Source organism: Microtus oregoni, unplaced genomic scaffold (assembly GCF_018167655.1).
Source record: "Microtus oregoni isolate MIOR12 unplaced genomic scaffold, Mior012 000031F_ref0000149, whole genome shotgun sequence".
NCBI classification, from domain to species: Eukaryota; Metazoa; Chordata; class Mammalia; order Rodentia; family Cricetidae; genus Microtus; species Microtus oregoni.
Genome location: NW_024543090.1, coordinates 20,488,050 through 20,500,927, shown reverse-complemented (window position 1 = coordinate 20,500,927; position 12,878 = coordinate 20,488,050). Strand labels below are relative to the sequence as shown.

Genomic DNA, 12,878 nt, shown 5'->3' with positions numbered 1-12,878 from the left:
CAGTAGGACGCTTCAGATTCCTCTGGGGAGTGGTCTGGGGACAGCCCTGCCCGGTGTGTCACCAGGTGACTTCCTGTCCAGTCAAAGCTCCGCTGCCACCGTGACCCCAGCAGGCCTGCCTAGCTCCCTAGCCCCAGTCGGCTCTGGGAAGAGCCCAGGGAGGTGGTGCTAATTGAAAGGCAATTTTTGGAACAGTTGTTGGAGAAGGAAGAGAGGAGACCTGCCGGTGTGGGTGACTCAGCCCTTGGGCTGGTTGACAGGCCTTCATTAGGCAGGCCACAGGAATGGTGGGGACGGATGTGGAGGGTGTGTTAACCGGTACCAGCCCCATGCCTGTAAAGGGCTTACTCCTCCCAGGGTTCTGGGGGCATGCCAGGGGTGACTTGAAGTTTTCTTGGTAGAGCAGTATGAACTTGGGGAAGGAGCAGCGCCCTCCCCACAGCGGGGACATCAGTGCCCGGCCGGCTGCTGCTCTGCTGCTCCAGTGCTCTCCCTCTGGCTCGGGGACCTCATTTGGGGACCCTCTTGTAGAGGGGGCCAGTATGTGTGAAGCTGCCCTGAATTGCCAGTGGTTGGGGGGAGGGTGGCTGAGAAGAGGTTATTTCTAGGGATGGGGGAGGTATAAAGACAGGGGGACCAGATTGAGTGTCACTTCCTGTTTATCTGCACCCCTGACTCCAAACAAGTTAGCCAGAGCCTGGCGGCCCAGCTTCAGCCACTCCCATGTTATTCCCCGGGTCACTGACTTCCAAGCCTTCTACTGTGGGAGCGCACCAGCCTGGGGTCGTCCCCCCCCCCTAGGGCCCCACAACTCTTTTGTTACAGTTGGGCCACCACACTTGGTACTGCTGTCCTGGCTTGGCTCTGTCCCATCGCTGGTGGGTTTCCCACCCCTCTATCTACTGTAGAATCATATAAGGGGTGTCACAGCTCCAGCGGTGCCAAGGGAGGAAACGGTCTGATTCATACCGTTGGCCTGACAGGCTTGGCCACACAGTGCTCTGTTGTCAGGCTGCTTCCCTTCCACAGCTTTGGCCTGTGGCTGGCTGGCTGTTGTTCTTGGGTTATCGAAGTGAACCCCTCCTCAGTCCCCTGCATGGCTAGCAAGATCTTAAAAGAAAGCCAAGGACCCTACCTATAGTAGCCTGGTCTTGTCTTTACGAGGCAAGCTGGGCTCATACTTGTGGAGAGGGCAAGGCCCCCTTTTGTGTCCTCAGCAGGCCAGACCACAGGGGAAGAGCTCTGCTGTGTCCAGTAGACCTCAGACCTCCTCTTCTGTTGGAAACCTGCCAGGCAGAAGCCATGGGCGGAGGGAAGGAGAGGCAGATAAAGGGCTGAGGCCTGGACTAGAGCAGGATGGAGAGAGATGTGACATCCTGGGGACAGGGAGGCCAGGGGAGCTTAGAGATGAGTGGATGAGGAGCTAATGGAGAAGCAGCCTGGGGAGCACAGGCCTGCTCTCTAGGCTCCTGGAGAAGTCGGAATCCAAGATGTCTGGGTCCTTCCTCCGCCCCTTCTTCCTCTTCAGCTTTTAACTTGGTTCTGTCTAGGCCCAGGCCTGATACTGAATCTGGAATCTGTGGGGCCGTGCCTGCTAGCCTGACTTTTTTGTCCCTTCTGTTCCCAGGGCTCAGTGCGGTCAGAAAGGGACTATGAGAGTCTTGTCATGATGCGCATGCGCCAGGCAGCTGAGCGCCAGCAGCTGATCGCGCAGATGCAGCAGGAAGATGAGGGGAAGCCCACGTAGCCCCGGCTCCAGCTCTCCCACCCCACACACTTTTGTGCATCATCACTAATAAACTTTTTTATATATATATATAAAACAGTCTACTTTTCTTTGTCATGAGCTGGACTTTATCTGAGAGGGCTCCACTCAGGTCAAGGGACAGTAAAGAATGTTGTATTTCAAGAGTCACTGCACAACAAAGCTAAGGAACATCATCCACTCATGAGAGCCTTTTATTGGCTTGGACTAGCTGTGCAGGATCCAGGGAGTGTCCTCTGGGTAGCCTCCTTCAGCACATGGCCTAGAGCAAGAGGCCCCTAGCTGGGGGAGCTGACCAGACCAGGGCAAGGCCTGCTGTGCCCAAGGAACTGGAGCAAGGCTCCTTAGGCTGCGCAGCCATCAGGGTTGGGCAAGGAACCTGACAGTTTAGAAAGAGGCAGGCAAGGCAGACAATGTTGCAAGGATTGGGGCTCAGGGCACAAGCCAGGCCCTCCGAAGGTGCTCTGTCCACAGGTCATTCCTTGTACAGGCACCACACCAGCGTCTGGCCCACCCCTGTCATGCTCAACACACGGAAGCCCCTGAGTTCCAGCTTGTCCAGGACTATGCGAGGAGGGTCGTTGACATAGTATTCATAGCTGTGAAGAAACCAGGAGAGCGAGGTGAGGAGAAGCAGAGCAGGCACCCGGCCAGAGCCAGGCCTGTTTGCCGGGCACTTGCCTGGTGAGAGGCTAAGTGCACACCCTCTGTTCTGTCCCATGCTACACACTTTGCTTTATTCTCCCCGTCTGATGAAGGTGCCATCACTGTTGTGCTGATACGTGAGAAAACAGGCTGGTTAGCTCTGGCTGCCGTGAATAGCAGACCCCACGGTAGCCTTACGGCTGCTGTGTGTGTTAGTCTGAGCACCCCACTAGGCAGTCTCCCCTCTTCAGGGCTCAGGCCCCTCTCTAGCTGTCTTGCAACTCTGAAGAACAAATAAGGTTAGCACCTGGATCCATGTGCCCTTTTCTGGCACAGAAAGTTTGATTTCCCTTGAGTTGTAGAGAGCATGAAGCAGATACGGGCCCCGAACCCCAAGCTTGGCATCTTGAAGCAAATGACTCATGGCAAGGGATGGGATTGGCTCCTCCCTGCCTTGGTCAAGGGCTGGGATCTGTCTGTCTTTCTCCCCTCCTTGCACTTGGGATGGCAATTCTTCTGAGGATCCCTGAACCTGCTTTATAATAGGGAGGCTGTGCTGGTTTGAATGAGAATGGCCCCTACAGACTTGTATCATCGAATGTTTGGTCTCCAGCTGGTGGGCCTGTTTTGGGAAGCATTGGAAACTGGTCTTGGAGGAGGTGGGCCACTGGAGGAGGCCATCAGGGCAAGTGTCTCTCTGCCTTCTGCTCTGGGTCAGATGGGTCAGCTACTGCTCCTGTCTGCCTGCTGCCATGCTCCTTGCCATTTTGGTTATGGGTTCACTCACTCAATGCAAGTCCCCAATTAAATGCTTCCTCTCATAAGTTGCTGTGGTGGCCTGAATGAAAGGAGCCCTCAAAGGCTCATCTATCTGAATGCTTGGTTACCAGGAAGTGGAACTGCTTGAGAAGGATTGGAAGGATTGGAAGGTGTGGCCTTGGAGGAAGTGTGTCCCTGGGTGTGGGCTTTGACATTTTCAAAGCCCATTCCAGGCCCAGTCTCTGTCTCTCTCTCTCTGGGCCTGCAAATCAGGATGCAAAGCTCTCAGCTACTGCTCCAGCACCTGTCTCATGCTGCCACGCTCCCCACCATGATCATGGACTCTAAAACTGTAAGCAAGTCCCCTATTAAATGCTTCCTTGGTCATGGTGTCTGTGGAAATAGACACTAACACAGGGCAAGGAATCAGAAAGGGAAGCAGTGGCATTCAGGCAGGGATGCTGTAAAATACGCTGCAGGAAATGGCCAAATGCCGGGCAGCCAAGAGCTGGAAAGAGGCCCCAGGTGTCCTGCTCTGTTACTCAGCCAGCCCTATTGCCTTTGCTGATGGGATCCAGTTTAGAGCAGAGAGGACACGGAAAGGGAGAGTTCATTTCCAGAGCCCCAGACTCAGGACAGGCTGTGCTTCCACAGACTTCCACTAAAGATGAGCTGCCTTGTGAAGGAAGACTGGGGGCTTGTGGGAAACTCTCCCTGTGGGGGATTACAGATGAATGCATGTTGTCGTGCAATGGTGTGTTGGTTGTGTAAAGGGGGAGGCAGGAGGAGGCACTGCCAGGGAGAAAGAAGGCGCTGAAGGACGCCACTACTCACAAGTTGTTTCCCAGGACACGTCTCTTTGTGGCCCCCAGGTGCTGCATCAGCTCCGGATCCGAATGCTCATCGCCCACCATGGTGGGGCCCACCTCCTGCAAGGGAAGCCACAGGAGCTGCTTAACTGGCTGCTGGGCAGAAGGGGGCAGGTAAAGGGGAACAGCGCTGAAGGTATGGAGAAGGAGCACAAGCTAAGAGGGGAACAGGGTGGGTCCTCCCTGGCTTCCTAAACTCTGCCTGCCAGCACTTTCAGGCCAGACGCCACCAACCATGTATCCTGTGTATTGACATCACCTGGAGAATCAAAGAAATGAAAACACACATCCACATGAAAATTTACACACAGGCATGTAAACTTCGCAATTTACAACTGCCACCAAAATGAAAAACAGAACAAAAATGACAAAAACCTATATATGCTGCTGGCAGAACTACCCGTAACAGCCAAAAGCTGGAAACAGCCTTGCAATGCTGGTCAGTGGAGGAGCACAGAAGTAAAATGTGGCAAGGCTTAGCCAGATGGTGGTGGCGCACACCTTTAATCCCAGCACTCTGAAGGCAGAGGCAGGTGGATCTCTGTGAGCTCGAGGCCAGTCAGAGCCATCACAGAGAAACCCTGTCTCAAAAAAAAAAAAAAAAAAAAAAAGGCAAGCTTGTAGTTCTAGTAGGAAAAAAGGCAGTGGGCTAGCTTCGAGGCCAGCCTGGGCTATAGCTGCAAGGTGGGAAACAGTGGTGTAGCCTTCCTACAGAATCTTCTTCGGCAGGAATGCAACAATATGAACGGACTTTGAAAACATGGACAGGAAAGCAGCCAGGCCCAAAAGAACACACAGGCAAGCGTAAAGTTAGCAGCTAGAGCTCATAGACACATATTAAAATTGATTCTAGTGATGGTACCCAGCTCTGAATATACTAAAACCAAAACCCCTCACAGACATTAAACCGTATGTTTTCTACCAGTGAATGTTTTGATTGCATTGCATATCAGTAAAACTATAAGACAGCCAAGCCTAGTGGACATGCCTGTAATCCCAGTACTCGGAAAACAAGGTCAGCCCCTAACACATAGCGAATTTGAGGCCAGCCTGGGCTACGTGAAAAAAAAAAAAAGAAAAGAATTAAAAGAATAATTATTATTTGAGGGAGACATTTCCAAGCTTGGATTCCCACATTCTCCAGAGTTTCTGAAGGTCTGAGGAAAGCGCCCAGCAATCCGTATTTTAACAACTGTACAGGTTCTCAGACCTCTGCCCTGAGCACTGTCCAGACCTCTCCTGCCCCGTCATGAAGCCCACGCTTCCTGCTTCATCCTGTGGGAGTTGGGTCTGTACCCACTGCTGGAATTCTGGAAGAGGATGAGAGCGCGCCCTGCTGTTCAGCTGGGGTGGGGGTGGGCATCGTGTATCTGAAAGTTACAAAGGGGCTTCCGAAGCATCCAGTACACTACGCCCCCTGCCCCCCACTCCCAGCTGATATGACTGCACCTAGAGAAGGGAGGCCTCAGATTCCCGTCTGGTGCTCTTCCCAGGCCGCTTACAGCCCCCTCCTTCTTCTCAAGCCCCAGTTCTCAGTGCATCAGGATTAACCCCTCCTTGAAGGAGCTACAGGTGCGGCCACTGTGCGTGCGGCTCAGCTTGGTCTTCGCCTTCGTGCGGGCCCTGGCTGCAGCACTTGCGAAACGGGTCGTGTGTGTCCCCGTGGAGCTCCCCGCCCACCCGGCCGCCTGACCCTGCTCGGTGTCCGCGCCGCGGGGGTGTGGCGGGCGGGTTGCGGGGGACCGTCAGGAAAATCGCGCGGAGTGGTTGTCGTAGTCACCCACGCAGAGTACTCACCATGCGGATCTGGGTGCTGATGAGCAGGTAGGGCATGGTGCGTGGCTGGGGCGGCCCGCGACCACAGTCCCGTTACTCTCTTCTCTGTCTGCGGACGGCGCTTGGCGGCGGTGCGGCCACCGCGCGGGCCAATCAGGAGCGCGCGCCGCGGTCCCGCCGCCCGGGAGACCAGGAGGCGGGCGTGTCCCTGCGGACTCCACTAGCAGCTGTGGCCGTGGCCGCCGGGGCTCCTTTCGCCCCTTTGCCCTCTTCCTGCCACACCTCCACGCCCAGGCTCCAAAGTCCTGTTGCTTCCCGCCTGCTGCTTCCCGCCTGACCCTACAGCGTTGCAGGGCGAAAACTGCACTGTGGACCTGGCTGCAGCCAAAGGGACGTGGGGACTGCGTGCCTTCACCAGGACGCGTCCCCGGAGAACTTTAAGTGCACGAGGCTAGGCTAGACGAGAGTGTCAGTGTCAGGTCCCTGCGCCGTCCCGCGTGCTGGGCACTGGCATTTTCAGTGTGACTGAGGGTCCTTGCACGCCTTCGGCCTTGCAAATTAAATCTGCGAAGCACCTGCGCGCTTGACTCGTTGCCAGCCCGCCAGTCCCTTAGGCGCGGAATCCGGTCCTCCTGCGGGGAGCCTCGGGAACACGCGCAAATCACAGGGTAGTACCTGGGGCAGGGCAGGGAAACATCGATCCCTGAACCTGATACCCTAGGGAGGGCGGCGAGTTCACAGCCAGCTGTTCCACGCCCTCATCTAGATGCACCAGAAGCTGACAGTTCAACATCCTTCAATTGACACGTTGTGATTGATTCCCTAAAAAGCAGAGCAGAGTAAGCCACCCTGGAACACCCTTGCCCACGGCCTGGAAACCTGCACTTCTTACCTAACTGGTCTGATTTATTTATATCGTCCCTTCCTGCTTGGGACCAGCTCTCTCACCCCAACGATTTAGCCAGAGAAATAAAGCACATCCGTGTTTAGAGCTAACCCCCAGTACTGGGAGGGGAAAACCTATAAAGAACTCCTACAGGGAGCTAAGTCGGCCCAGTGGTTCAATGAGTTTGACCCCACACAAGGCAGGCAGACTTGACACCCCGCCTTGGTGAACTGTTGAGCTAGAATCTTTGTACCCTAAGTTGTGTTTGTCAGAGTATTTTATCAGCAACAGGAAGGAAACTGGGGTGTGTGTGTGTGTGTGTGAATTTGTCTCAAAAACCACAAACCAAAACCAAATAAGCAAAAATAAACAAGAGCAAACAAACCTACATCAACAAGGCGGGCACTGTCGTGACTAGGCACTCCGCGAGAGAAGAAATGGAACCGACCAATAAGCTTAGCGCCACACTCCCAAACCTTTAGGAGTCCGAGAAGCGCGATGTAGGTGTGTGTCTGTGTGTTCACGTACCGTCACGGCCCACTCAGCAAGGTCAGAAGACGATTTTCAGGAACTGGTTCTCCCTTCCCTCCCACGCTGTGGGTCCTAGGGATCCAACTCAGGTTGTCAGGCTTGCCAGCGAGTGCCTTACCCACTCAGCCATCTTGATGGCCCCTAAACGTCCATTTTAAGCCACCAGATACTACCGTAAAGCTAAGAAAGAAAAGAAAAAAAAATTTAAGATTGGCAGGCGTGTGGCCCACAGCTGTGGTTCCAGCTACTTCAGAGACCGAAGCAGGAGAAGCAAAGACAATTGGAAGTGAAATACTAACCGGGCGACGTAGTGAGATTCCATGGGGGGCGGGAGGCGGGGGGGGGGGGGGGGGGGGGGGGGGGGGGGGCATGGTGGCTCCCATCCCTAAGCCTAGTGTACTCAGGACACAGGATTGCTTCAAGTTCAAGACCAGCCTGTGGTGCAATGTGAAATATTGTCTCAAAAAAGGCCCTCTGCCTCACCGGACTAGAGAGAGGGCTCAGAAGTCACGAACACTTGCTGCTTTGCCAGGGGACTCTAGTTCAGGTCCCAGGACCCCTATCAGGTGCCTCACAACTGCCTGTAAGTCCAGATCCAGGAGAGCCAATGTCCTCTTCTGGCCTCCACAGGCACCTGTACACTCACATATACATAAAAATAAACCTTAAAAGAAAGCCTTTTCTCTCCTCCCATCCCCCCCCCCCAAAAAAAGAAACTGAATGGGAAGAAAAGGCTGTAAAAACCAGAGTTGGCTAAAGTGTTGAGGGTTGGGACAGCCTGACAGCAGAAAACACTTCCGTTGCGTTCACAGACTGTGACTGATACAATCAAATTCCACCCCTTGTGACAAAGCCAAACCTCCCTAGATAAACCTTAGAGCCCGGGTGATGATCCCCTATGATCCCCAACTCGGCAGGCTGAGTCCGAGATGGCATCTGAGGGCAGTCTAGATCTCGTCTCAGAAGCTAATCAGTCCAGTCCGGTCAATGCTTGCATGGGAGCATTGGAGTACAGCCTGGGCTACACAGTGAGAACCTGTCTAAAAACTGAACAACATTTATGGAAAGTTCAGAGATGTGTAAAGCTAAACAGTATTTTGTTTTGTGATTTGAGACAGACAAAATGTCACTTTAAGCTTAGAAAGTGCAAACATAAAGGAGCGTTATTTGGGAGTCTTGGGAACTGCAATTTGGGAGACATAGGTTTAGGTAGGCTCTGAGTTAGTGCTCCAAAGCAAGTAGGGAAAGTGAGGCTCATGGTGAGAAAAATGCCTTCACCCATTACAAGATCATCGTATTAGTCAGCTTCCTGTTAGCGTAAGGCAGCACCTGCAACATTGGGAATGGAGGCTAGCCTGGACTACATAGAAAGAATGTCTCCAAACACACACACAGACACACACACACACACAAAACAAAACAAAAAACCCAGCCTAGCAGTGAAGGGCATGAGGCTGCGATGTAATCATGAGACCCTTAGTTTGGATCCCAGAGCCTTTGTAAGGAAGGAGCTAGATGTTTCTACCACTGCCTGCAATCCAGTTTCATGGAAGGCAGAGGCAGGAGGACACTGGTCTTTGCTGGCTTCCAGTTTAGATGAGAAAATGTGAGCACCAAGTTCAGGGAGAGACTGGTTCAAAGAAACAGGTGACCCACAATAGAGGACACTCAGCGCCCTCCTTTGACCCCACGAATGCACACACACACACACACACACACACACACACACACACACACACACAGAGAGAGAGAGAGAGAGAGAGAGAGAGAGAGAGAGAGCCTAACTAACTAGGGAGGTCACTTTGACAGGCGTAATGGAGTCCTGCCCCAGCATCAGGTAGCTCCATCACTCTTAGCGTCAGGTGAGGACTGAGGAAGCTCGGCAGTAGCCTATGGGCAGGATGAAGTGCTCCGAATCCAGGCAGCAGGAGACAGACTGAGGCTGGGGTCGCCTGGTTTCCGCAAGGGCTTGTCCCCAGGGACTAGAGACCTTCCCTAGGCCTCACCTTCTAAAGTGTCGCCACTTCCCAGCAATGCCACCCTCTAGATCAAGTCAGTGACACATAAACATTTGAGGTACACTCAGCCAAATTGTAGCCATAACTGAAATTGTTTATCTTCTCAGCACTTAGCAAGAGGGTCACTTTGAGTTCAAGGTCAGCCTAAGCTACAAAGTGAGATTCTATCTTAAAAATAGCAGCAGGACAGAAGATAAATAGATAGGTAAATTAGCAAGTATTTAAGGAAACTACTCCTGCAGCGGAGAAAGAATACAAAAGTTGTTTGACGCTGACCTCCTGACCCACAGAACCAGTGGCACTATCCCTGAAGCAGGAGTCCAGCTGCCTCCTGATAAACATCTGGAATCTCTGGGCACTCTGTAATTATCTGGATGTCTCAGAGGCCCGCAGTCGGAGGGCGGGGTTCACGTTCTTAAGCAGACGCCTGAGATGTGCCTAAATCCTGAGCCCTTAATGGTATCCTGAGTTTATTTAGAAAGCCTCCTCCTTCCCTGGTCCCCACTCCCACCATCTACCCCCTCCCAATCCTCCATCCCTCTATCCCTTTTTCTCCTCCTCTCTCCCCTCTCTTTCTCCATACAGGTCATCCCCCTAGGTAGCCCTAAGATGTTCCAGACCTTGCAATCTTCCTGTCTCAGCCTCTGGTGCTAAGATTATATAGTTATGAGTCCGAAGAGTCTGGCTTGAAAGGGTCCTTCAGTGCCGCTTCCATAGTGGAATTCCTTTTATTTTCCCCAAATATGTGCTCAAATTAAAAGAGAGAGAGAGAGAGAGAGAGAGAGAAAGAGAGAGAGAGAGAGAACAGACAAGAGAGTTAAGTATACTTCTTCCAGGGGGCCATTGCCTCTGAGCTGAGAGAGAGAAGGGAACTGGGTGAGGTGGGGTGGGTACGGGGACTTATAGATGCTTCCTTTTTCTTTTTTCTTTTCTTTTTGGCAAGGTCTCACTTTGTAACTTAGGGAGGCCTGAAGCTCATTATGTAGTCAGGCTGACTTTGAAGTCTCAGCAATCCTCTTGCCTCAGGCTCCCAAATCCTGAGTGAGCCACTACAGATGGTTCAGTTATGCTGGGGATGAAACTCAGGGCTACCTAAGGAGCTCAGGTGAGGCCTAAAAATAAGAATATGGTGTGTGTGTGTGCGTGTGTGTGTTTACACACGTGTTTAGAGGCTAGAGGCCGACGCTGGATATCTGGGGCTATGGGTGTGCTTGGGATGCTGGCTTGTCAGGGGAGATGTTCTGGCATCCAAACACCCCTCCTCATGACTGTACCGCAGGCACTCTTTACCCATGGGCTACCGTCCCAGTCTGTCCACCCTATCCGACTAGCCAGTGACTCCAGGGATCTGCCTTTCCACCCCATCCTCCCCATCAGTTCTAGGTTACCTTGCCTGGCTTTTGCTTGGGTGCAGGGGATCCAGATTCAGGTCCTCGTGCTTGCACAAAAGACACTTAACTGAGTCAGCTCTCCAGCCCCACCATGACCTTTTTATGTGCGTGTGCGTGTGTGTGTGTGTGTGCGCGCGTGCGCGCGCACGCGCGCGCGTGTGTGTGAGAACCTTAGAAGTTAGAACCTAGGTAAGGCTACAGCGCAAGGCGCTACAGTGTCACTTTTTGGGCAGAGTCAGATGAAGCGGATGTTCTGGGCTGGGCAGGAGCGTGGGATCTGCTGTTTGCCTTTCTTGGCTGGGCTGTGGAGGGGTGGAAAGAGACCTAGAATGGTGCCAGGACTCGCTTTATTACGTTCGCAGAACTGGTGTGTAGATGCGCCGGGAGATAGAGCCCGGTCTGCAGCAGCCCATCCCAGCGCCGGCTGCCCAGGCAGGCTTCCTCCTGCCTGATAACATCTTTAATATCCAGGAGGAAATGAATTCCCGGCCTGCGCTCCCTGTCCCCCGCCCCCCCCCCCCCCCCCCCCCCCCCGTCAGTGTTTACGGATTGCTTCTGCAGCGGCGCACAGGGTGCTGAAGCTGCCTGAGTCCCACTCTCCTCTCCCACCTATGTGTCGCTCCCTTCCTTTGTCTTCTTGAGTCTCACAACGTAAGCCAGGCTGGCCTTGAACGTGGGTTGAGTTCCCCTGCTTTTGCCCAGGTATGAGCCACCATGCCTAGCCCTAGGAGGGCACAGACAAAGCTTATGCATCTGACACACCTTTCAGGAGTCGGTTCTGTCAGTTCTCGCCACTGTGTGCTTTCCAGGAATCAGACTCAGGGGAACTCAGGTGGTCACCCTCAGTGCCAGCATCCTGACCGCTGAACCACCATCTCACTGGTCCTCATTCAATTTTTGAAATAGGGTCTTGTGTTACACTGCATGCCATAAATATGCACAATCACTATGCGACAGTTCTTGTTCATTTTTATTTATTTTTATTTTTTTTAAATATTTATTTATTTATTATGTATACAATATTCTGGCCAGAAGAGGGCACCAGATCTCATTACAGATGGTTGTGAGCCACCATGTGGTTGCTGGGAATTGAACTCAGGACCTTTGGAAGGGCAGGCAATGCTCTTAACCTCTGAGCCATCTCTCCAGCCCTCATTTTTATTTTTTATCTTACTTTTTATTTGTTTGTTTGTTGTTGTTTTCCAGACAGGTTTTCTCTGTGTAACCCTGACTGTCCTGGAACTTTCTCTGTAGAACAGGCTGGCCTCAAACTCACATATATCCTCCTGCCTCAGCTTCCTGAATCCTGGAATTAAAGGCGTGTACCGTGATGCCCAGGCTTTATTTATTTATTTTTTATGTGTGTCAATTTTTCTTCCAGATTCATTCCTTTTACAGTATTTTATTTATTCTTTTTTATTTTTTATTTTTATTTTATTTTAGTTTAGTTTAGTTTTTTGAGACATGGTTTCTCTGTAGCTTTCGAGCCTGTCCTGGAACAAGCTCTTGTAGACCAGGCTGGCCTCGAACTCACAGAGATCCACCTGTCTCTGCCTCCCAAGAGCTGGGATTAAAGGCGTGCACCACCACCGCCCGGCTCACAGTATTTTACGCTAATAAGAGTTTCCTCCTCCCATTTAGAATGCAGGAATGATGATGACCCTTGTACGTGAAAACCACTAGGATTTCTTCCGTCAAGACTATTTGTGAGCGGGCTGGAGAAATGAGATGCCTCAGGCATTAAGAGCACTGGCTGCTCTTCTAGAGGACCCAGGTTCGATTCCCAGCACCCACATGGCAGCTCACAATTATCTGTAACTCCAGTTCCAAAGAATCTGATACCTTCACACAGACACACATGCACAGAAAATAACAAACGCGCGCGCGCGCGCGCGCGCACACACACACACACACAAAAGATTACTTGTGAAATCTGTATTGCACTTCAGATCACTCCCATGTTGCCACACATATGAAGATCTTGTCTTGAGCACGTGGTTTGTACTAAAATACTGTTTGTCAAACACTGCACGTGTTGTAATTTAAAAATCTCCATGAAGAGAAGTCACGCCATGCAACAGGGCTCGTGTGGGAGGTTTATTGGAAAAGAAGAGAGGAGGGCAGAGAGAGTGGTAGAGACTGGTGCCTGGGGACAAGAGCGGTGGTAGAGAGAGAGAGAGAGAGAGAGAGAGAGAGAGAGAGAGAGAGAGAGAGAAACTGGAGGTGGGCAAGGCCCAC

At 52.3% G+C, this 12,878-nt stretch overlaps 2 protein-coding genes across 2 annotated transcripts in view; one reads left to right on the top strand and one right to left on the bottom strand.

The window, feature by feature from the left end:
• Window positions 1-1,859, top strand: part of Dnajc17 (DnaJ heat shock protein family (Hsp40) member C17) — a 33,911-nt gene extending 32,052 nt beyond the window's left edge. The window contains exon 11 of the mRNA XM_041678833.1: window positions 1,628-1,859. Within this exon, the coding sequence (XP_041534767.1) occupies window positions 1,628-1,747 (120 nt within the window). The 3' untranslated portion in view covers window positions 1,748-1,859. The remainder of the gene's footprint in view (window positions 1-1,627) is intronic.
• Window positions 1,860-1,929: 70 nt separating this feature from the next.
• Window positions 1,930-6,030, bottom strand: Gchfr (GTP cyclohydrolase I feedback regulator). The gene is made up of 3 exons (XM_041678837.1): window positions 5,836-6,030; window positions 4,004-4,098; window positions 1,930-2,364 (listed from the first exon to the last, which is right to left on the bottom strand). Exons 1-3 carry the CDS (start codon window positions 5,869-5,871, stop codon window positions 2,241-2,243), a joined length of 255 nt encoding a protein of 84 aa, XP_041534771.1. The 5' UTR covers window positions 5,872-6,030; the 3' UTR covers window positions 1,930-2,240.
• Between the last annotated feature and the right edge of the window lie 6,848 nt (window positions 6,031-12,878).